At 33.5% G+C, this 26,459-nt stretch overlaps 1 protein-coding gene across 1 annotated transcript in view; it reads left to right on the top strand.

Annotated features, from left to right (window-relative positions):
* The first annotated feature begins 3,104 nt into the window (after positions 1–3,104).
* cracr2aa (calcium release activated channel regulator 2Aa) overlaps positions 3,105–26,459 on the top strand; it is a 36,781-nt gene continuing 13,426 nt past the window's right edge. The window contains exons 1-9 of the mRNA XM_056479041.1: positions 3,105–3,335; positions 9,907–10,166; positions 14,998–15,109; positions 15,256–15,445; positions 17,065–17,211; positions 18,992–19,082; positions 21,984–22,079; positions 25,074–25,261; positions 26,353–26,424. Coding sequence (XP_056335016.1) covers positions 9,990–10,166; positions 14,998–15,109; positions 15,256–15,445; positions 17,065–17,211; positions 18,992–19,082; positions 21,984–22,079; positions 25,074–25,261; positions 26,353–26,424 — 1,073 coding nt within the window. The 5' untranslated portion in view covers positions 3,105–3,335; positions 9,907–9,989. The remainder of the gene's footprint in view (positions 3,336–9,906; positions 10,167–14,997; positions 15,110–15,255; positions 15,446–17,064; positions 17,212–18,991; positions 19,083–21,983; positions 22,080–25,073; positions 25,262–26,352; positions 26,425–26,459) is intronic.

The raw sequence follows: 26,459 nt of genomic DNA, 5'->3' as shown, positions 1-26,459 counted from the left end.
TTTCACCCCAAAATGGAAACGTACTCACTATTTATTTATTTATTTATTTGTTTATTCTCTTACTGTCCATAAAGTGGAAGTCATTTTGGTCCCAAACAACTTTTAAACTTTCATCGTAAAAATGTGATCATGCAGGTTACAAAACGACTCAACTTTTATAACTCAACAGTGATAACAGACACTATTTGGGATAACTGATAAGAAACAAAATGTGCTGATTATTTGCTAAATAATCTAAAAAGCACGAGAAGCCAATGCATTAAAAGGCAAATAGTGCGTACGCTAATTTAACTAGCATTTTCTATCGTTTTCAAAAATAACTTACTCATTCACATAATCTAAAATTTAAAAACGCTTAATATTACGGTTCCATCAAAAGATGAAGTAAACAATAAAAAGCAGTTTATACAATTACAGTAAATCTTTTAGGGCTACAGCAGGCATATTTTACAGGATGTAAATATACATTAACTTTGAATACAATATCCTATTATTATTATTATTATTATTATTATTATTATTATTATTATTATTATTCAGCAGATTGGTTGATATGATCACATCAGTAAAGCATAAAATATTTTAGCTGAGTAAACAGGCCCCTTAAAGTTTAAGGTGTCAGCAGGATATTTATTGCTGCAATTCAATGACCACTTCCTGGCTAAAAATACTCTGCACAACCACAAAACCCCACCTGCCTGTGTTCTCTCTGTCAATTGATCATGCACGACCACATGCAACTGCAGTTACTTTTCAGATCGAGAACTGTCTGGAGGAAAACAGAAATACTGTGTTGTACTGTCACAAAATTTGAACATAAAAGGCATTTACACCAGGCCTATAAGTGAAACATCTGTAGTGCAGCTGGTAACCAACTTTAATGCACATTAATGTCCATGTCATAACTAAAAGTCTGTGTTTTATTGACAGAAAAAATTATAAAAAATATGTTTGTTTTTATTTATTTATTTATTTTTTTTGCATGAACCTGATTGAGAAGTCCAACTACCAGGACCTTCTGGTAACAATCATCCAAGCATTAGCCTGCCATAATTGAATGACATAGAGGAGCTAATTATTATTACAATTTTATCAATACAAGCAAAATATTTTTAATTGACATCACCTTAAATCAGGCGTCACCAAACTTCCTGGAGGGCCGGTGTCCTGCAAAGTTTAGCTCCAACCCTAATCAAACACACTTTAACAAGCTAATTAAAGTATTACTAGGTATACTTAAAACACCCAGGCATGTGTATTGAGGCAAGTTGGAGCTAAACTCTGCAGGGACACCAGTGTCCTGACATTTTATCCTATCCATCAGATTATGCTACCAACACTGTATTTGAATGGTTCTGAGGTTGGGGTTAGGGATTAGGTAGGTTAGGGCGATATTACAGCATCGTCACACTATTCCACATTAAAATGTACGCTGGTAAATCTGATGGGTAGCACATTGCGTCATCAAAATATGCTACTTTTTGAATGGGAGGTAGGACAATGGTGACCCCTGCCTTAAATGTATGACAATGCCACTAGGTGGTGCTATGTGTGTATTACACTAGACTTCCAACAGTTATATTTTGATGGGAAATAAATTGCAAATGGAAAGTATGCCAAGTAGTACTGCTGCTATTATATTATATTATATTATATTATATTATATTATATTATATTATATTATATTATATTATATTATATTATATTATATTATATTATATTATATTATTGGGCAGCACGGTGATGCAGTGGGTAGCACAATCGTCTCACAGCAAGAAGGTTGCTGGTTTGAGCCCCGGCTGGGTGAGTTGGCATTTCTGTGTGGAGTTTGCATGTTTTCCCTGTGTTTGCATAGGTTTCCTCCGGGTGCTCCGGTTTTCCCCACAAATCCAAAAAACATGTGCTATTGGTGAATTGCACTATTAGAAATAAAGGTATGAAAGCTCACACTGGGGTGGTACCTTTTCAAAATGTACAGATTTGTACTTGAAGGGTCCATATTGGTACCTCAAAAGTATATATTAGTACCTAAAAATTTTAAGAGGAACTCTTTTGTTATTTTTAGGTACTAATATGTACCCTTGAGTTATAAATATGGACCTTTTAGGTACAAATTTGTATCTTTTGAAAAGGTACCACCCCAGTGACAGCTCGAGTACCTTTATTTCTGAGAGATTGGGTAAGCTAAATTGTCCGTAGTGTATGTGTGTGCATGGATGCTTCCCAGTGATGGGTTGCAGCTGGAAGGGTGTCAGCTGCGTAAAACATATGCTGGATAAATTGGCGGTTCATTTCACCCCAGATTAATAAAGGGACTAAGCCAAAAAGAAAATTAATTAATGAATTATATTGTTATTATTATTTATATTATATTATATTGTTGTTATTTTAATTAATTCAATTTTTAAAAAATAAGTTACATGATAATATTATTTTCTAATAATGTTTTAATAATGTTAAAAATATAATATTGTTAAACATATATTTTTACATTTTAATATTAATTTTACAGTGTTTCATTTAGTTGTTTGTATACTTAATCTGAAACACATTTAGCTTCAGAGTTAAAATAAATATTAACAGAAAAGAGCTTACATCCACATTGTAGAATATGGTCTATACTAAATAGTGTGCGAGTGAACTCTGTATAGTTATGAGGGTATTCCAGGAGGCCAGCAAAACAAAGTAGTTAGAATTCTTCTTTAAGGGTCTCTTTAAAAAATCACTTAAGCCTTTCCATTACAGCAAATAAAGTTTCATTAGATACCCTCTCTCGAAAATAGTGCAAAAACGATTGACTTGCTTGTCTTCCCTTTACCTTGCATACGGTATGATGTTAAAACTGTTGTAAAATAATATGTATAAAAGTTTGTAACAGAATTTTGGTGCCTATGTAAAAAGTCTGCAAAGTTTCAAATAGTCAATAGCCATTTTAGCAGCTTTCTAATCTAACATAAAGCAAATCTTAACAAAGCTAAACAAAAGCACTACTTTGACGAGCTATTTATCGAAACTTCCGCGTGCGTGCCTCGGTCGCTATAGTAACAGACGGATGCAGGTGCACGTGGACGTGAGTTCCTCCCGTGAACGCGCAGCACCGAGTGTTTCATCAAACTTGTTGTCAGCTTTCTGGACTCATGTTCCTCAAACGCGATTAATTTCAAGACCTTCTGAGCGGTCAAATAGACTTCATCATCGGTCTTCGCTTGCTGAATATCTGTGTGGCTACCGTCACTTCAAAACTAAATGTTTCGCTCTTAAAATACGTTTTAACAAGACATTAGCGCTTCATGGGTGGACTCTATGAAGAAACACAAGCAGCTGTCTTTTTAAAGGTAAGTTTTTTTTTGGTCTGTGTTAACTTGACTACCTCTCTTATGTGTTCCTTTCGCAACTGTGAACAGGAAGTATGAAACAAGTGTGTGAAGGAATCTCCTATCGAGGGAAGGAAACGAGTGTTCCCCTTTTCTTTCTTTATTTTCACTTGTAAGTTAAGTTGCTTGTTGCTTTCGTGTAGTTCACTACTTTCTCTTTTTACTGTGGCCAACCCGTAAAAGTGTACAACACATCTGACCTACTACTTTCAATGGGATGGAAGTAAACAGTACATTTAGTACATTTTTTTTAAATCCGAAACTACCTCTAATTTAAAATTGTATTAACAAAGTCAAACTGCGTTGTCTTTAGTTACAGTAGGTGCTGTCTAGCTGGACTGACTAGAAATGCTTCCCAATTGAGTCTCGCTCGGCATACTGTTTGCACAGTGTAAGATCTTTGTTAAATATATATTGACACACGTCTAATAGAACATTTTGGCCTTTATCAAAAGTACAATAGTGTGCAAAAACCACATTCTCATATATATTTATGGTTCAGAAGTTGTCCATGCACCTAAACTGTTTGAAGTTCATGGCAGACTACAATGTTCTCTTTATTGACATGGAAGCATAGATAAAGGTGTCATGCAAAGCAGTTTAGTGATAATCCGTTAGAAGAAGTTAAAGAGTGATGTGTGAATGCATGACAAAAAATAACCAGGATCATATTACTTTAAAAATATTTTTTTTTTATTTTGTTGCTTGAAATTTAATTACAAAAAAGATCAATATCAATCAAAATCACTATATGTGACAGGAACGCATCTGTTGCGTACTGTACATTACCACACAAAAGTTATTTTTTTTTAAATAATATTTTTATCTAACAAAGATGGGTTGAATCAATATAAAAAGTTCCGGTAAATGTTTGTTATCAAAGGTTTTCACAAGAATTCTAAACAGCTAAACAGTTTCAAAAGTGATGGTAATAAGCATTTTTCTCCTAATCCACATATAGGGTGCTGGGAAAATGTATTGTTTCTAGATGCAATTTTGTGTTTTTCGGTTGTTTATTATATAATTGTGCCATTTGCTGTGATCTGTGGTAGTGCTTTCCCTCATTAGAGCTGTTAAGTACACAGTCTTTGTCTAATTATCAAATTTAGCTGTTTCAAATTAAAATTTGTACTTTTGTGATTCAGCTTGTTGTTCGTTGATTTGGTTTGAGGCTTATAACGATTCAACAAATTGATTTAAGTAATTAATTTATTTTATATTTATATATATATTTATTAATTAGATTGTTATCTTTAAGATGATGTTTTTATTTTTTTATTTGTGTCTTGGATTTTTAGCATTAACTTAAACTTCAAGTTACACTTTATATTGCATTTTTTATGCTTTTATTTTTTAAAAACTATAAGCAACTGACAGACCTGTTGTACATTACCTGACAAGAGTTGTGTTCCTATCCAAGTTTTAGCGATGACAAATAATTACTTGACTTGTAGTTGATCATTTGGTATCAGAAGTGGCTTATATGAAAAGCAAAGGCCTCTAGATGATGCTTATTTTAGCAAAATAAAATATGATCATGCCTTGATTTTTCATTATTTAATTAGAACAGTAAAGTCTGACTTTGCTTAGACAAAAGTCTTGTCACTGAACAGAAATAATGAACAGTATAGAATATAAAGTCATGGTGCAGTGGAAAAATAATTAATATTGTGTATAAATCCCATGAGCTTGGAGGACTGCATCCATACATCTCTGACACAAATAGCTTATTAATGAAGTCATATGGAATGGCAAATAAAGCATTCTTACAGGACTTCCAGAGTTCGTCAACATTATTTGGATTCATCTTCAATGCCTCCTCCTTCATCTTACCCCAGACATGCTCAATAATGTTTATATCTGGTGACTTGGCTGGCCAATCGTGGAGCACCTTGACCTTCTTTGCTTTCAGGAACTTTGATGTGGAGGTTAAAGTATGAGAAAGAGCGCTATCCTGCTGAAGAATTTGCTCTCTCCTGTTGTTTGAAATGTAATGGGCAGCACAAATGTCTTGATACCTCACCCCATTGACGTTGTTATCCATTCTGCAGATCTCTCGCACGCCCCCATACTGAATGTGACTTTTCCTTCACCAAACTTGACAGATTTCTGTGAGAATCTGGGTTCATGCAGGTTCCAATAGGTCTTATGCAGTATTTGTGACGATTGGGATGCAGTTCATCAGAAAAATCTACCTTCTGTCACTTTTCCAAATGACCAACTAAAAGTCAAGTTATGATTAATTGCTCTTACAACTGGGATCTATGACAAGACTTTTGTCAGGTAATGTAGACAGAAACCCATAATCTTGCCTGTGATTTGATCTTGGTCTGTCTTGGTCAGCTTGACGCTTCCCCAGTCAATACCCAAAGGGAAATGCACCTCACTACTCTCCACTCTATCTTTGGCATGGCTTGCCAGCCTCCATCAATCATATCAACTGCTAACTCGTGGTCACTGCACAAATAATGCCTGTATTCAACTAAATAAGGTAGACATGTTTTCAGAGTTCCAGTCCTCTAGATTCTGCTATTGACAGCCAAGGACTAATTGCTTTTTATCCCATCACATGTTTTCAATCACCCTAAATGAAATTCAGATGTTAAATGCATCTGCAACCCCTTTGATTTGATTAAGTTTCATTTGAAAACTGTGGGAAAAGCCATTTTGTAGTAAATGGATGGTTGTAGTCTATGTACTTAAATACAAACAATCAAAACGCCCAAAACCATGATATTTGTCACTGCAAATATATTTACCCCACTTTATTCTCTTTATCATATTAATGAACAATTACATAACATAATGAGTAGTACAAAAATAATATTATGCTCTCCAAATAAAGCCCAGTTTCCCTTGTCGCTGCTTGAATGACAGTGTATAGGAAAAACAAATATTCAGTCAGGAAGGTACCGATAACATATCATGAGGTTTTGAACAAGTGCATTGACCTGAGTTGTGAAATTTAAACCTGATAAGCATAAAAATAAGTTGTTATGGTCTGACATTTAGCTTTTTAAGCATTATAGTACTCCTTGTACTTTTCTAACTCTTGTAACTCTTTCATCTAAAACCATTTGTTAACTTAGAAACGTAAAGTAATATTCAAGCTGACAGTAATAAAAAAATAATTAAATTAAACCAAAACCTCTGCCGAGACACCCAGAGGTATTTATTTTAATACATCTATTTCATGTCTTTGCCTGCCTCATTCAAGTACCTTACAAGCATCAGTTTTAGTTTCTATTAGGGTACAATCTTGCTTGTATTGGTTTCTTTAAAATGTTATGTTACAAGTTAGAATGACGCCATTGTGGTTGTGAAGATATTTATGCTATGTTGACAAACAGCATATTTTTATATAGTGTGGTTATAAGGACATGATCCTGGTCAGCAACAATACCCAGTTTGGCTGTGTCATTTGAACAATGCTCAAGTGGTACTAAGTGGCCCAAAGTGTGCCAAGAACATTTCCCGCACACCATTACACCACAACAGCCTGAACTTTTAATGGTAGGACTTTTAAACTTTTTCATGGATGAATCCATTGTTTCATGTTGTTTATGCCAAATTATGACCCTACTTTCTGAATGTTATCATGCATCCTTTGTTCAGTCTTCTGTGGACCAATTTTTGTGAGCCTGTATAAGTTGTAGCTTTAATTTCTTGTTGTTATAAAGCCTGGTCTATACTCGATGTGTCTGCTAGTTTGCTTGAGTGCGCGCAGCAATTGTCATGTCATTGCGGAGTTTGCGGAAGTTCGCTTTGGGTGCACGGCTTTTCGTGTGGTGCCGCATTTGATTTAAGTTGAATATGAACCACTTTGAAGAGATTTTGTCTGAAACTATTATAAATAATTTATAAAATGTATAAAAACAATAACAATTATTCGTTTAAAAATATTGAATGATATTAATGATATGACGTAGTTCCGGAAACTTCCTAATTCTCTGTTTATCCATCTGATTTTATGGTCAGTTTCTTTTGACCGCCCCCTGTCGTTTTAAAGAATACCACAACGGCGAACACGGCAAACTCGGCACCAGGCGAAAGTATAAATCTAGCTTAAGGGAGGAGTTTTACTGTTTTGATCTTCTGCACTTGTAGCTCATCTTCTTCAAGCCTGGATGCACTTGTGTTCACTTATGCTTTTCTGCTGACTTTGGTTGTAGTGAGTGTTTTTTTTTTTTTTTTCACCACTACTGTTGTCTTTTTATCAGTTTTAATCAGTCTGGTCTTTTGAACCTCTAGCATAAAACTGCCAAAGTTATTTGTGTGTGAAAATCTTATTTGTATCTGAGTCTCTCAGATACTCAGACCAGCAAATATGACACCAATAACCATTATTTTCCCCATTCTGATGCTTAGTTTAAATTGGGTATACCTAATAAAATAGCATACAGTTTTTGGCAAGATGTTTTTGAATCTTTAATCAAAGATAAGCGTTTACTGACAATTTGGTCAATTTAATTCAACTTAACTCAAGTTTATTTATATACACTCAAAAAAGATTTTTGCTGCTTGTTCAAACTTACTTACTCCCAGGGCCATTTATATCAAAGTTGATATTTAGCCTTGATATTTTGTACCATCTAGTTTTTTATGAGGCGAGTTGTTAGCCCAACGCTCAACCCCCAATCTGGAGGACCTGGACATACACACATATACTACGGGCAATTTAGCTTAACCAGTTCACCTACAGCAAATGTGTTTGGACTGTGGGGGAAATCGGAGCACCTGGAGGAAATCCATGTGAACACAGGGAGAACATGCAAACATGAATGATTTGTGTTGAACCCTGCATTTTTTCCAGTGTAGCACCAATAAAACAACTATTATTTGTTCAAGGTGATTTACAAAACTGACATGCCACAATTAACCTTAAGAGCACTATCAAAATAGATCCCCAAAGTTCCTCACTAGTGGTTTCACACAGGTAGACAATATTATTAACTAGAAATGTCTGAGGATTTAAAAAGATATAATGTCAGTTTTGTCTTCATTTAGGTGAAGAAAATATATCCAGACTCTTAATATTGGATTCCAGGTGCAGATAAATTTGGGTGTCATCTGCGTAACTATGAAACGAGACACTACATTTCTTAAACTTGACGCCAGGGGAAGCATGTACAAGGAGAGTGAAATTAGGGTGAGAATAGAGCCTTGGGGGACACCACATGTATTAAATCTTTGCTAAATACAAATACAATTTTATTAAAAATACTATTTGTCTTATTGAGGTGACACGGGGGCGCAATGGGTAGCAGCAAGAAGGTCGCTGGTTGGAGCCCCGGCTGGGTCAGTTGGCATTTCTGTGTGGAGTTTTTTTGTTGGCTTGGGATTCCTCCGGATGCTCTGGTTTCCCTCCACAGTCCAAATACATGTGCTGTATGTGAATTGGGTAGGCTAAATTGTCTATAGGAAAAGTTGTCTATTGTCTATTGTTGTAGTGTATGTGTGCATGTCCTGGTCCTCAAGGTTGGGGATTCTCATTAAAATGAGATGTTACCGAACACAGTATGGTGTGGCTAAATATCAACTTCAATATAAATGGCCCTGGGAGTAAGTATTTGACTTACTGAATGGTATAATGTACATATGCATATAAACAGTACTTTACATGTAATAGTAAACAAATCTAATAGTTTTGGGCCTTTTTTCACAGCAGTTTTTTTTTTTTCTCAGTGGTTTTCTCTTATTAAAGGGATAGTTCACCCAGAAATGAAAATTATGTCTTCGTTTACTCTTTCTTTACTTGTTCCAAACCTGTTTGTTCCATTGTGTTCAACAGAAGAAAGAAAAAAAAAAAAACAGCTATTGACTTCTATAGTATTTTTTTTGTGTTCCTACAAAGGATTTTCCAACATTTTTCAGAATATTTTGTTTTGTGTTCAACAGAAGAAAGAAATTCATAAAAGTTTAAAAGCACTTGATGGTCACACTTTATTTTGGTTGTTCGTTTGTTGAATTTAAGTTACATTGCATCTACATGCCAACTAATTCTCATTAGATTATAAGTAGACTGTTCGGTTGGGATTAAAATTAGTGTAAATTGACGTGTACCTGCAAAGTTTCTTATAGTCAGCTAAATGTCTGTTGAAGAAGCAGTATCAACAGATATTAAGCAGACAGTCTAATACTCAAATGGACCATCAAAATAAAGTGTTACAAAAAAATTTCATTCATACAGTAGGTGAATTCTGCCTATTATATAAATAGCTGTCAAAGAAGCAAGTTGACAGTTCAGCCGTGACACTTAAGCTGTAAACGCAGCAATGCTTTCTCTCAATTCCACAAATGAACAGTTTATGACCATTTGTACTCAAAAAAAGGATCTTTCTGGATGTTCACCTTGACGCTTTATTTCTGTCACTCATTTAAAAAACCTCATTCTTTTCGTGTGTCCATCTCAGTGCTCTCGTTGGCTAATTAAAGAGGGGGTTGCTAAGAGATGGTGCTCGGCGGCACTCGAAGAGGATGTGATGTGGTGTAACTCTAAAGCTTTGTTCTCTCTCTCTACTCTTCTTTCAAGGGCTGACCCATGTGAGGAAGGAGTTCACACACACACACAAACACGCGCGCACACACACACATACACACACACACACATACAGCATGGCATCTTTCACCAGCACCTGCGGCTCAAAGGTGGATCGAGGGTCCCATCATAGAGGAGACAGCAAGGGGACGCCCAGTGACGGCGACTGCAGTGCTGTGATTGAGAAGACCAGAGAGTTTTTCCAGATTTGTGACATTGAGGGCAAAGGCTTTATTACACGGCGAGACATGCAGGTATGTATGCTGGGAAGCGATCAAACTTGGTGTTCATGTGGTTTGTGGTGAGGCCTGAAGATTTATCAGCAAAGCAGAAGGGTTTTCAGTGTTTCAGCTTCAAACCATGAGGTAATTAAGTGGATTTGAGTTTAGTTGCAACGGAAAATAAACAGCAATCTGACTAGGGCAATGATAAAATAAAAAAGTAATGATAATAAAATAAGCCTATGTGTGTTGCCCAGTTTGCGGCTGGAAAGGCATCCACTGTGTAAAACATGTGCTGGATAAGTTGGCGGGTTATTCCGCTGTGGTGACCCCTGATTAATAAATGATCTGAGCCGAAAAGAAAATAAATGAATAATAATAAAATAAAAGCAAAAAGTAATTTCCAAGCCTGTAAAATCATTGAAACTGCTCTCAAATATTAAACTGTTCTCAAATATTTCATCAGCTTGACAATGCTCTGTAGTAGTACATTTTAGCTCAATACAGTATATTTCAGTTTTGTATGTATTAATATAAAAAATATTATTTCAATATTATATTTACAAATCTATTTATAAATTATCATTTATTTAAATTATGGGTAAAAGATAAAATGAGCTTTTCAAGCATCAAAAAAGTTTACATTATTATTATTTTGTTTTTATTATTATTATTATTATTATTATTATTATTATTATTTATTTATTATTCATTTATTTTTTACCAAAAATGGTTTGCTGTACAATTTTAATGTTTTTGTAAAAATAGTTTAAATTATTTTTTAATTTTTTGGATGTGAACCTTTTGATTTATTTTTTGTTTTTATTATTACTTATTTTTATTATGATTATTATTATTATTATTATTATTATTATTATTATTATTATTATTTACCAAATATGGTCTGCTGTACAGTTTTACCGTGCTTTTTTAAATAGTTAAAAATAAAACAATTTTAGTATGATCTCATTTTTACATATCTTTTACATAAAACCCATTCCTAAAATGTATTTAACAATTTTAAGTACACATTACTTGCATTTAATGTGCTTTCAATCTCGATACATTTTCTTTGCAGACAACAAATGGGACAAATTTGTATTATTATTTATTCATTCATTCAGTCATTAAAATAATTGAAATTAATATAAATTTAAAAATAATTATACGTTAAACTGCTCTAAACTGTTCTCAAATATTTCATTAACTTGATTGTGCTCTGTAGTTGTGAGTTTTAGCTCATTTCTCAGTAATATTTTAAATATATTTAAAAAAATGTATTTCAGTATTATGTTTATAAATATATTTATAAATTATTATTTATAAAACTTTACTTATGAGTAAAAGATAAAAAAGGGCTTTTTAAGCATCAAAAATTGTTAAAATTATTTTTCCTTCTTTGGATGTGCCCTCTTGATTCTTTTTGTTTTCATTATTATTTTTATTATTATTTTATTTTTATTTCATTTTTTTTTTTTACCCAAAATGGTCTGCTATACAGTTTTACCAAGTTTTTAAATAAGTTTAAATTATTTTTTTATTTTTTGTATGTGCCCTTACCATGTTTTTTTAAATAGTTAAAAATAAAAATAAAAAGCAATTTTACTATGATCTCATTTTTACATATCTTTTACATAAAACCTATTCCTAAATACCTAAATTTTAAGTAGACACTTAACTTGCGTTTAATGTGCTTTCAATCTCTATACATTCACTTTACAGACACCAAATGGGACAAATTTGTATTATTCATTTATTCATTCTTTCTTTCATTCATTTTCCTTCGGCTTGTTTCCTTTTTTATCAGGGGTCGCCACAGCGGAATGAACCGCCAACATATCCAGCATATGTTTTCCACCAGTACTAGGAAACATCTATACTCACTCATTGACATTAATACACTACGGACAATTTTGAATATTCAATTCACCATTAGCGCATGTCTTTGGACTGTGGGGGAAACCGGAGCACCCGGAGGAAACCCACATGAACACATGGAGAACATGCAAACTCCACACAGAAATGCCAACTGACTTAGCCGAGACTCGAACAATCAACCTTCTTGCTGGCGACAGTGAGCCACTAATATTAATATTATATTCAGTCGCCTGTAATATTATTATTATAATTTTTTACTTATCCAGAAATCACTAAGAATGAGAAATAACCAGAGTGTGTGACATCCATAAACATTATTTTGAGATATTAATGTGAATTTTTGGATGAGGAGCTCGTGAGACCGTCCAGGAATTGTGGTGGGTGTTTTGAGACCTCCCATTCATTTGTATTATTGTGCAGATTCAATCACCTCTTAGATTTCGCATTCATTGTACAGGTTTCCTTTGAAGTCTCCCTCACGGGCCTTTCTCTAAAGAGCCTCTTTTAAAAGCACAATACCTTTGATCCAGTGTCTGTGGAAAATGCATGAATAAACATTGCTTCCTCATCTTTATTTAAATGATGCATCTTATTATTTCAATAGATCTCGCAAATCCATACGCATTTCAATCATTCTGTTAAATGTTTGTGAATATACTGTGACAAAACATTCACATCTTTGCCGTACTTGCTTGCATCATGACACAAAACGCTGATGACATGATTGGGGTTTCACAGAGCAGCTTGTCAACCTCCAAGCTGTCAAAAGAAAAAAAAAACACAGGGGGACTTTTATTACTGTTTTTAGAAGCTGTCATATTCGTTTGCAGAGGAACTGGTTAATGGCTCACATTTTTCAGTCATCTTTATGCAAATGTTTTTTACACTCCAGTCAACATTTACAATTGACTTTTACAAGTACAGGAAAAGCCAAAATTATTGCTAAACTCACAGGGAGTTATATATATTGAGTTTTACGGGACGGCTGATCCCAGAGAATATCTGTGCAAACATGTCAGTTTCCCACACAGGGTGTGTTATTTGCTCTCTAAGAATAGTAACACTCTTACTGTGTGTTAACTGGGTTGATCACTGACATATATGTCGTCCTGTGAGATCATAAAGGTGTCAAACGTCAACCTAGTTTGAGACTTTAATAATGACACAAAAGTAACGTGGTAGAGAATTGGGGAATAAGTACTTTAGTTTGGTTTTATAGGGATATTCAGTTCACATGGTGTGTGTTGTTTGACATACACTCACCGGCCACTTTATTAGGTACATTTGACTAGTGCTGGGTTGGACCCACCTTTTGCCTTCAGAACTGCCTTACTCCTTCGTGCCATACATTCAACAAAGTTCTGGAGATCTCCTCAGAGATTTTGGTCCATACTAACATGATAGTATCACGCAGTTGCTGGAGATTTATCGGCTGCACATCCATGATGTGAATCTCCCGTTCCACCACATCCCAAATGTGCTCTATTTGATTGAGATCTGGTGACTGTGGAGGCCATTTGAGTACAGTGAACTCATTGACCTCAAGGTTCGACGTGTTCGACGTTCGATGCATTCAGAGATGCTCTTCTGCATATCTCTGTTGTAACAAGTGGTTATTTGAGTTACTGTTGCTTTTCTATCAGCTGGAACCAGTCTGGCCATTCTCATCTGACCTCTGGCATCAACAAGGCATTTGCGCCCACAGAACTGCCCTCACTGGATATTTTTTCTTTTTCAGACCATTCTCAGTAAACCCTGGAGATGGTTGTGCGTGAAAATCCCAGTAGATCAGCAGTTTCTGAAATACTCAGACCAGCCCATCTGGCACCAACAACCATGTCACGCTCAAAGTCACTTAAGTCTTAAATCACCTTTCTTCCCCATTCTGATCTGCAGCAGATCGTCTTGACCATATCTACATGCCTAAATGCGTTGAGTTGCTGCCATGTGCTTGGCTGATTAGAAATTTGCATTGACGAGCAGTTGGACAGGTATACTTGATAAAGTGGCCGGTGAGTGTACAGACATTATAAAACTCGCTCTGCAAAAATCAAACAAAATCATGGTTTGTTAATCCAAAAGCAAAAAATTCACCAGGGCATCAAAAAATATCCCTTTTGAGCTTTTTTATTTAGTAATATATTTATAAATATAATTTATACACTTATAATTATGTAGTCAAGTAATATAAGAAACGAAAAAGGGCTGTTTTCTGAAATATCAGTTTAATCGCTATTGCTACAGAATTATTGAGAGACTTACATTTTAGACACACTGTTTGTTTTATTTATTTATTTGTTTTCGCAAACAAAAATCATTTCAACCACAGCATTTATGCAGTATCCTATTTGATTCTGGATAAATCTATGACCTAAGGTATCAACTTAATGCCACCTTTCTGTTGGGTTTTAGTGTATTTTATTTGTCCATGACATACCTAACCCACCCAGGTAGCAGCACAAAAACATACTTCTGCCACCACAATATTGCAAACACTATATTGTTCAATATATATATTTGGAAAAGATTAAGAGAACACACTTCAGTTTCGCTGCATTTATGATTTATAGTTACACAGTCCCATTTTGCTGCCTTTTTTTTAAAATGTGGAGCTTCTTCCAAAAGCTTTGGTGGACACAGCCATAAGGCCCAAATCACTCCAAGAATGATAACTACAGCATACTTATGTTATGTTTGCATGCTGCATTTTTGTCTCTTTAAATGCTAAAACTCATTAAAACAGGTTGATTTCTTATTTGCCATCAATATTTGTAACCTGAATCAGCTGAAAAAAATGTCTGAAAGGTATTTCATCAACATTCTACATCGGTGTCATTACAGTAAGTTAGGCTGTAGGCTTTGCTACTCTTAAAACCTTAGTATGATGTTTATAAGTCTTTAATATTACTCTTAAATGTATCATCCTTGGTGTGATCTGGCCATTAATGGAAATGCATTATGATTTGTCCATTGTCATGTGTTGTAGAGGTTAAATGGAGAGCTTCCTTTGAGCGCGGATGACCTTGAGAACGTCTTTGACACTCTGGACGCAGATGCCAATGGATATCTGACCTTTGAGGAGTTTTCCTCTGGCTTCAGTATGCATTTGATTAATCCTTTAGTTTGAGTCTATCAGTTTCTCATTTATCTATGCTATATACAGCATTTTGAATTGTTGTTATAAATTAATCAATTATCAATTGTTAATTAAAAGTTTGCTGAAGTATTTTTGTCTACTTTTAAGGCGAGTTTTTGTTTGGCCCCAGTGTGGTTCCAGTGGATCCACACGGAGGTGAGCAGCCGGTATCTCGGAAATCTCCAGAAATGCTTTATGAAAGCCAGTGGGAGGAGAGGCTTAGCAGAGGAGAGGATGATGAGGAGAAACATTTCTGCATGCTAATGGAGAATCTGGGGGCGAGCAACATCTTTGAAGAGTGAGTGTCTGTCATTCCACACAGGCACATTTACTGGATGTCTAACGGTGTTTAAAATGGGTCCAATGGTTAATCTTCATTTCTACACGATACTAGTTATGTGTTTCTCTATATTACAGCTGAATTGGTAAATGCAGTAAAAATCTAATTACAAATTTGAATAAATTCACAAATGAAAATGATAGATGGATGGATGGATGGATGGATGGATAAATAGATGGATGGATGCATAGATGGATGGAAGGATATATAGATAGATGGATGGATTTGTGGATTGATGGATAGATAGATGGATAGATGGATGGATAAATAGATGGATGGATGTATGCATAAATAGATGGATAGATGGATGGATTGATAGATTTTTTTAAATTACATTAAATGAATCTTGTTTTAAATTCGTCTGACAAGATTTTTGGAAAATAAACTATTTTTACACTTAATTACTTAGGATGTCTTCTGTAAATTATGGTAAAACAGTTAAATAGTTAAACACAAAAAATCTTTGTTAAAGCGAAAACCTTTATAATTTCTTCTCCCCAAACGGTTTTAAATAAGCTTTAAATCTTACAGCCACTGGCCTTAAAAACACATTCAAGTACAAAAAAAAACTTCACACTATTAGATTATGGTTAAAATTCACAATGGATCCACAAATCGTCCACTGAACTGTTGTTTATAATCCCAAGTAGACTGCAGATCCTGCGATGTAACTATTGTAAATGTGCACATTGTAATATCGATGCTGAAACAATGTATTGTGCAGCCATAATATAGGACACATTCTAATGGAGAAAAAAAAAACAATAAGAGGGAGAAAGAAAACTATTTTGCGCTTTTGTACTTGACCGTCTTATTCAAATAATAGTACATTTTTCTGTGAGCTTATCATGAAAATAGCCTTTGCTACAAATATGTCATAAAATAAAAATAACAGGTGAAGTTACGTAAAGTGAGAGACAACACATTCCCAAAGGAAAAGCATATTTGATAAGATCAGGGGATTTGAATGCAGGTCAATTATTGTCTTCTCATTGAACATATGGTGAGCTGAGCCACTGAGTTTTAGTAACGCATGACCGGACACACTTTCAGCAAACTACCGCCACTCCTAAAAGGCAAACGGTGATGGTGGAAGACATCAATTATAAAAGTTCATCCTTCTGACTGACTGTAATCCATGTGTACGGTTGTTGCCTTTTCAAAGGCGAACTGACAGTTTGCATTAGACTCTGAAAGCATCTCATATAAAGTGATCAGTCTTTTGAGATATGATAAAGTTTTTTTAATTAATTATTTTTTTGTTAGAGTCGTGATGTGTAATTTTGATTTGCTCTCAGGAGAACTATAGCTAGTGCAAGCTTTTCTCTACTACACAAATGTCTGTAAATAGCAATCATGATTCTGAAATTCTACTGCTAAGAGCAAGGTTACTGGTCTGAAAACATTATTGAGCTTTGAACATTTCTAAATGTATTTACCAATGATCGTAAATATTTAATATAGTTCAGTCCTTGGTGGAACTTGTTGGTGGAGTGTGATGTCTGATACAAAGACCACAAAGTCTATATCATGGAGTAATATGGAAGGTTATACTAAATGATTTTGTGATGTTTCAGTCCAGAAGAGGTGCGGAGTCTTTGGGTTCAGCTCAGAAGAGACGAGCCTCACCTCCTGTCCAACTTTGAGGAGTTTCTCGCCAGGGTCACTTATCAGATTAAAGAAGCCAACCAGGAGAAGAAGGAGATGGAGACGGCCCTTAAAAGGTCAGAAGTCACAATAGCACTTTCAAACCTGCATTTTAATAGGAATTACACTTTTGTAGACAAGATATGGCAGTAGATCAAACATTGATTTATAAGCTTACCCTAAATAAAAGTGTTTAGTATTTTAGCACTATCATTCTTATTTTTCTACTACATTTATTTAAAGAGGATGCATTAAAATGTATTGAAAGTTACAGTAATCCATAAGGTTTTAAATTTATTAATTTATTGTATTTTACTCATGTAACTTTAGATGCAGCTGAAATTTTGAACATTGTTTTTTTTGTTTTTTTTTTAACAATAGGGTATATTCTGAAGGACTTTTAATTTTCAGTAACCCAGTTAACAGTATGTCTTTACAAAATTGTCGCATTTAAGGTCTGTTTTCTTTAAAAATCAATGATCTTCACTGCCTGATTGATGTACTATATAAAGTGGGCCTCAGAATGTACCACAAGCACTGCATTAAATTCCATTTTTTCTGCACCATGTCTTTCAAAACATGAATAATTTTTTGCTCCAGTATTTCGAATGTAGTTTCTGTGCTAGCCTGCTGATTCTGAACAGCATGCGTACGTGTAAACGGCTTTTCATCTCATTTTACACTTGAAAAACTAAATGAATCCTTGAGTGTATTTTACTGATTATATTATAATTACATCACAACATTGATGCTGTAAAAGGAACTGTATAAAATTGAAAAACGTCACATTAACCATTCACCAGAAGTTTAACGGTAGGGAAAAAACACTAGCTGTACATATAGCCCATATTACAGTTTTTTTTATTATTATTATTATTTTTTTTTATTGGATCAAATAAATGCTATCTTGATGAGCATTAGAGAGCACAGAAGTATTTTAAGAGGTCCAAAGAGTTAAAATGTGTAATAATGTATTACGTTGCATAAGATAAAACAATTTAAGTGCCAATTTAAAAACTAATTAATCTTTTAGTGTGTTAGTGCTGACTTTTTAACTGTAAATTAAACTTCATTTGATTTTAGTAATCTATATAGGGGCGTTCTTGAGTGTCTACTGTATCTACAATATGCTTTTCCAAGGCCACTATATGCTGTACATAGATCTGTGGCTGATAGACTTCATAGTCAAATAGGGTTGTATCTGGTCTTATAATAAGACTCGAGGGACATGAGTTGCAAAGACCAAGCAAGTTGGATTTTGGATGATTTATCATAATTGCCAGACTGTAGAACTGTTAGCAGAGTTGCTTTTCACTGTGATCTATAAGTTGGTTTTTTATATATGATGTGCAGTTAGTCGCAGAGAGGCAAGTTATAGATTTGAAAGATGTAATATTTGAAAAATTTTTTCTATAAATATTGTGTAGTGTATGCACACATTATTAGGACAGCCACTACATTTTCAAATTTACAGAACTCTTTAATGTATGAATTACTAAATGTATATCTTTTGTAATTACAGTGGAAAGCATTTATCATGGCTTAATAGTCATGTCTAGTTCTAAGTTTGTTTTCTAGATGCATTTGTGTAATATATTAGTTCAACAGTAATCACATCATGATTTTGATGGGATTTTTTTGTTCATTATGCTCTGCTTCTTCTCCTAGCAGAGTTCTGTGGCTGCTTTTGTAAACTGATTTGTCGTATTGTCTTCTAGCAAACTGAAATGAGTTAACAAATGATAGAAAATGAATGCTTTTGGGATGACGTCTGTTCCACCAGCTGAATGGTATTTAATGCTTTGAATCGACCAAATGACTTAAAAGCGTTTTGAGTGATTGTGATGTCTTTTAAAGGAAATCGGCTACACATGACGATGAAATCCAGAGGCTTTATGAAGAAATGGAGCAACAGATCAAGAATGAGAAAGACCGGATACTCTTAGAGGTAAAGCTGTTAATGCTATAGTAATGGCGTAGAAAATGCAAAGGAAAGCTTTAAAATAGGAAAATATGCTTAGCTGTTGCTTGTATCTATAGTGTGGGCAAAAACTGTAATAATAAATGTTCCATATGTTACTACCCTTCATGGCTGAATCATATACTATTGATGCAGTAAATATAAAATCCAATATTATTTACTATAGGATTTTATTTAGAGTTTTCATCATGACTCTAGTGATACTACAAATTCCATAGGCATTAAATATTGCCTTGTTATGTTTCACCCACCCTGTATATAAATGTCTTTCGAGCTTTATTGTAAAAAAGGCATATACAGTATGCACTTACATTAAGTATTTTAAAAGCATATGGACAGTATTATATCATCTTTGGTATTTCATGGGAGTGGGCGGAGCTTACAGTAATCTTTAGGTTGTTTTCACATGATGTAACTGATGATGTGCGAAATTCAGATGGAGGGCAGGAATTGATACTTCTACATATGAAGAAAATGTTTCTGTCATATGTTGTTTATAATTGCTTAAATCGGCCAAAATAAGAAATGCCGAACAGCTTTTATGGACTTCCAAAAGTTTTTGTTCAAAAAGGGGGAAAAGTTCATGAAACCAAAGAAAAGGTGGCATGTATTGAACATTTATTCAATACACCCATGTGTACAAACTTTTTTTGAACGCGATAATTCGTTTGACAACACCAGTAAACAGGCCTAGCTATGTGTAAAAATATGTTAATGTGTTATATACAAATTAGATACAAACACCACCACACTTTTACAAAATCCAGGAGAATATAAATAACGTACCCTGCCATGTAATCGCTGTAATGAAAAATCCGTGTTTACTGGTGTTTTGGTGGGATAAACAATGCACAGCAGTGGTGAATGTTTGTTGATGGTAAATTCATTGACAGAACAAAAAAGAAATGCAAAATACAAAACTAGATGATTATTATTGTGGAGTACATTATTATCTCTTACAAAAATAAATAAAAACGTAGATTATGCGACACGCTTTTGTATGCTTTCATCTGTTATTTCGTGATGTGTGGAAGATATCCACATTGGGAAAACACTATAGTAATTTATAATCGTGTTTTTGAACCACCTAGTAAAGTGTAGAATGTGTACAGCTCTTTGTTAATGAATGCTACAGAATACTGTGGCATAGTAAACTAATAAACTGTAATAAATACTGTAACGTTAGTGTAAACTGTGGTGCATCGTAATGGAGTATAATTAGAGAAACTGAAGCCTATTGAATAATTTGTTTATTATTACAGTAGTGTCGTACCACAGCAACAATATAATTATACGACAGTTTATTTCTAGTAATATCTGTAGTATGCTTCAAAACACTAAAGTGTTTACTGTAGTATTTTTTCATGTAATTTAATAGCTTATACAGTATTTACCGCCTCGATGACAGGTAAATATATATTTTAGTTCAGTAGAAAACTCAGCGCTCTTCATGATATAAGGATCATGTCCAACATATGTGGTTATTTTCTGTTTATTTCTCCTTTGAAATATGTAAAATATGTATAAATCGCAAAAATACGGACTTTCCTCTGTGTCTCCCATTAAAGTTTTTTTTACTTCCTGCTCTCCATCTGAATTTCATGCGTCACCATGTGATTGAAAACAGCCCTTTTGTTTGGTGGAATATCTGTACAGCATCTAGAATATGATTAGTGCTCAGAAAATAATTTTTTTGAAATCCAGCCTTAAATAGAAAGAAAATCTTTTTTTTATTTTTTTATTTTTTATTTTATTTTATTTTTTTGGAACTCAAGACATGATTACAGAAGATGCCATATCGGACACACGAGACTCTCACATGAACATTTCAAGGAAACCCCCAAAATGTCAAACAGAAACCAAACCGCTAAACATATTCTTGTGGAATACCCTGTTTTTAATTTTATCAGACAACAATTTTTAATTGGAAAGACTTTAAATGAAATATTTTTTTAATGGGAATCATTTTAAAATTGTGCAATTGTTATTAAAAGTAAACCTTAAAAAACGGTGATGATGATTTACAATGATGACCTGGCCAAGAAGCAACATACAAAAGCAGATATGAAGCAGCAGGCACACAATACAATAACAATTTTACAGATAATAACATACTAAAAACAAGCACAGTGATCTTGTACTGTTAACTGGATTGAATTTTTAAAGGATGATAGTGGAATAAAAGTGTTGAGCTTTAAGGTCTGCTGCAGATGATTCTAAGCATTAGCAGCAGAAAATTGATATTAAAAAAATATTATCATTATTATTATTTCTGTATTTCACTTTGTGTTTTTTATTTTATTTTTTGCTGTTGATGACTTTTAACTGTTAGAATATTTTAAAAATGATAGAAAACTGATACGTGATCTGTTTTTTTGCCATGACATAGCCAGAGAAGCTGATATGGCAATAAACTCAAAACTTTCTCTGTACAGCATCTTTTTCAGCATAATTTTTTCACAAAAACCCCTCTATTAAACTTTATTTATAGTTATTAGTTATTTATAACTTTTATTAGTAGTTTTAAAACTGTTGAATTAGTTTAAACTGATGGCTTCAACAAAAGCAATGAACAGCCTAGGAGCTCACAACCGGTCTGTTTTTAAAGGTTAATCTGTAACAGTTAAAAAACGATTTCTCTGTAGTGAAAGTAAATTTATGAATTGACATTTTTTTAAACCTGTTGTGATCTATATAAAAAACTCAACAAAATATGAACTTTGGTAATTAAAAAGTTAATATTCCATCTAATGACTCTTGTAGTGCCATTTTAGAATAAAAAAATACTAATGTTTTTTAATTGCTACGTATGTTTCCTGTGGAAATTATAGTAAATAGTATGGGTCATGTGATCTGTGTGTTCTCCAGGACTCGGAGCGGTTCTTGACTCGCAGTCAGGACATGGAGCATCAGCTTTTATCCAAAGAGAAAGAGCTGGAAATCCTTTCTAACAAACAGAAACGGGTGGGTCACACATTTCTTTTCCACTAAACCAGTATAACTTGTCATCTCTCTACACTATTTAAATAATAGGTCATATATAGCATAACACAATTAAGCAAATGACTGTCAACTGCAATAATGAAAGGTCAAGAAGAGGTTTAACTTGTAATTAAGTCAAACACCACCTAGCCTACTCTAAGATTGTTTAATAATCACCAGGTGTTGTTAATTTGCTGCAAAATTGTGTTCAACGTTCAGAAAACCACATGTGACAGTGCTGACGCATACAAAAATAGATGCTTTTGTATGCACACAATGAACAAAACCCAGCTAAGCCTTTCAATGCTAATGAACAGAAAGAGTCTTAATGCTTGCTTTTGCTTCTCTCATTACAAGCTTCATTTTCTTCTCTTCTCATCTGTGAACTTAAGACAAATTAGTTCCCTCATTGTGCTCTTTGCTGCAGTGCAAAATATTACTTCAGAAACTTTTTTTTTTTTTTTTTTTTTTTGAGAGCCAAGATGTGGATTTAAGCAGTTTGTTTGGTTATAGACATGCTATTGTGTCTATAATTAGCAGCATAGCTTGGTGTAAAAGCATGAGTGTAAGAGCCTTCTTATCTCTTCATTCTTCCCATAATGTCCCAGCCAAACATTCACAATAACACCTCCAAGGCCATCTCAGTTCTTGATGGTGGTGTAAATAAACATAACTCATCTAGTATGGCAAGAAATGAATCTATAAAATGTACTAGTATCTACTTTAATGCTTCTTGATTTCTCGTGTCTTTTCTAAAAGGGCTTATTCTTTATGTACTAGTTCTTATCCTTTAGGAACTAATGATTATCTTTTACTATATAATTTCTCATTAGATATTAGTTATTGGATACAGGTACTTATTCATTTGATATTAGGAAGTATTATTTATGAGGCTTATATCTGTTAATTACATACTAGTACTCACTTCACTAGTGACAAGTAGCAACCCTGTTTATAGTAGCAAATAAAATGGTTGTTTACATTACAATAGATACTAGTTCCTACATATACGTAACTGGTATTTATTGATTATATACAAGTACCTATCTGCTTGTTAAGTTGTGATGTATGGAATACTGTTCCCTGGTCCAAGCCGCTACTCTATTGCATTGAGAAAATATATTCATTTATGACCCTTTTTTTAGTCATATAACACATTAAAGTGAGTTTTTATCAAATAAAATCACGGTGTACAAAGTCTCTGGACTTGCTGCATTGAAAATGTGAAAATTTATACAAAAATAATAACTTTCTGGCCATATGATATTAGGTATGGTTATACATGTTGCGATCGTGATTTTCGAAAGTATCACAGCGCTTTGTAAATGTTTATTATTACCACTTGTTAAGCCTCCCGTTCAGTTTGATTGAGTGTTTGGACCTGGAAGCTACTTTGCTTGACACCAGACTTAACAAGCGGATTAAGTAGATACTAGTAATATTCTCAAGATATTAATATTATTTTTATAACAATACCTATTAAATATATATTACTATTCATTCATTAGATATTAGTACTTGTTTAATAGTACGTAGCAATTTTTAGATTGCTGCTTTCATCTTTTAAACACAAAAGAAATATTTAAAAAAAAAGCTGAAATCTGTAACCATCCACTTCCAGAGTAGGACAAAAACTATTCTATAGGTGGTTACAGGTTTCCAGCTTTCTACAAAATATCTTCTTTTGTGTGTAACAGAAGAAAGAAGCTCAATCAGGTTGGGAACAAGTAAAGAGTGAGTAAATGATCGAATTTTCAGTTTTGGGTGAACTGTCCCTTTAAGTTTGTGTACCTCTTAATTGGATACTAGTACTTATTCATTAGCTACTAGTCCAGGGGTGCCCAAACTTTTTTATATGAAGGGACACAAACCAAATATCATTGAGAGCTGTGGGCCAAATGTAAATATACCAAACTATATTACATTAAAGTTGTCATAGGTAATTTCCTTCTTTTTCATAATATTTAAAAATAAACACAAAACATTACTTTAAATTTTATTAACTAATGCAGGATAGATTTTAAATGATAAATTATTACAATATAAAACATAAACATCACATTTATACCGTAATAGTGGAATCAATGCTTAATACACTACTCAAGCAGAATTTGGCTTTGCCTTCATTTGCTCACTGATGTCTCCTTTGTCTTCTATCCATCGTGTGACAGTATGTACTTACAAGAAAAAATCGGATTTATTTAAAACATTTAATTGAAACATTTAGTTTTTTTTGTAGCAATAAAGCAAACAGACAAAATGTTACATTAAATTAGAAATAAACATCTCTTAATATCCTCATCATTCTCAGTCTCTTCTCAGATGGGATGGTGGGCCAAATCAAAGGTTACCATGGGCCAACTTTAACCCTCGAGCTCTAGTTTGGGTATCTCTGTACAAGTCCTTATTACTAGTACTTGCATACTATACATAGTATCTAATGAATGCATACTATCATCTGGTAAATAGATATCAGTACCTAATGAATAAGAACTAATATCTATTTTATAAGTATTAGTATCTAATCAAGAAGTACGTTTTAAAAGCTAGTACTTACAGACTAGCTAAAGTGGTTAAAGACGAACCACCTGTAGCTAATGAATAAGTAATAAATAAACTATTATTAAAAAGTTAGTACTAGCAGCATGACAATACACTGTACAAATTCAGGGTTCCACGTGATTCGTTCATGTTGTCTCAACACAAATCGATTAAGTTAAATTAACACATTTAAGTGGATTGAACATAAACAATTAAGTTGTCCCTAAAAAATCTCACTAAATATGTTGTTTCAGCTCATTTTAAATAAGTAGTTTGAACAAACAGCAAAAATATATATATATTTTTGAGTTTAGATACTGGTATGTTTTATAAATTAAATGCTAAAATAGACTAAAATATATAATTGTGTAGCACCGAGTGTGATTTAGGAGTGTGTTTCGGTTGTTTTAAAATGTTTGTTTGATTGTCTGTCAGCTGGAGCGTCAGTGTCGGGATCTGCTCAGCGAACAGCGGGAGACGTCGGTGGAAAACGTCAAACTGAAGCGATATAATGAAGACTTGAGCCGTGAGTTGGACCACACGAGTCAAGAGCTGAGTCTGGCCCAAGAGCAACTCATGCTGTTGCAGGAACAGTCCTCTCGCCTACACGAGGAGCGAGAGATGTAAGCATCATGACATTTACTGTTCTTAACTGGGAAATCTTTTAGAAAATAAAGCACAAAGTATTTATCTATGCATACTCGAAAGTCCATGTGCAGTGAGACTGATGCTAATTTCATCACAGTAGTATGCTTAAGCCATCACAATAGTATGCAAAATATTATGCTTAAGCCATAGCTTGAAGATGCCAATAATCAGATGTTTTCTTGATATTAATATGTAGAGTAATCAAAAGTAGCATATACTTAGTCGCACCAAAACAAGATTTTTTTTAAATTCATGTATATGTTTACTTTTTTAATCTATGTTTAGTTAAAATATGAATTTGTATTTGTCTAGTTATTTGTATATTTACTTAGATCTTTATGATTATGCGGTTCATTTATTAATTTATTTATATGTACAGAAGTATATTTATGCTTACACATTCACAACAAAATATGAATAATAATAATATAAATAATAATATAGTAATAATATAAAACATCGTATAACAGTAGTAATTGTAGGAAGTAAATTTTCACACTAGATTAAGAAGAAGCGAAGGGTTTATAATTTAATAATGTACATGGGCATTTTTTTTTAACCTTTACATATTAATTTAGGTTTAAGATTGTGTGTGTATTCTTGTATGTGTGTGTTTGTGAATTATATCATTTTTTTTACATTATGAAATGTATATTTGTATTTTCACATTTAATTTTTTTCATTGCTACTTTCAATGCTATTTTCAGTCATAATTTAAATGATATTTCACAGTCTAGTTACTTGATATTACATATTTGAATATAGGATTTATGATTAGTTTCCCAGCACAGTGCTGGGTTGCAGCTGGAAGGCCATCCGCTGTGTAAAATAAATGCCAGAGTAGTTGGTGGTTCATTTCACTGTGATGACCCCTGATAAGTCAGGGATTAAGCTAAAGAAAAATGAATGAATGATTTATGAATATGTGATTAATTTTAATATAGCTTTATGTATGTAGCTGTATGTAGATGTAGATGTACTGTATGTAAATTTGGTTTCTCACAACATCCATTACATTTTAGATACATTAGTACAAATCTTTACAATTCATCCATTTTTATAACAGGGAGATTTACAGGGTTACAGAAAGCCTGCAACGAGAGAGAGCAAGTCTTCTCAAGCAGCTTGACTTACTAAGGTAAGGAATTACTATAAATGAAGAGGCAGGCCTTT

Source organism: Danio aesculapii, chromosome 18, assembly GCF_903798145.1.
Source record: "Danio aesculapii chromosome 18, fDanAes4.1, whole genome shotgun sequence".
Lineage (NCBI taxonomy): Eukaryota > Metazoa > Chordata > Actinopteri > Cypriniformes > Danionidae > Danio > Danio aesculapii.
This window is presented reverse-complemented; position numbering and strand designations above follow the sequence as displayed.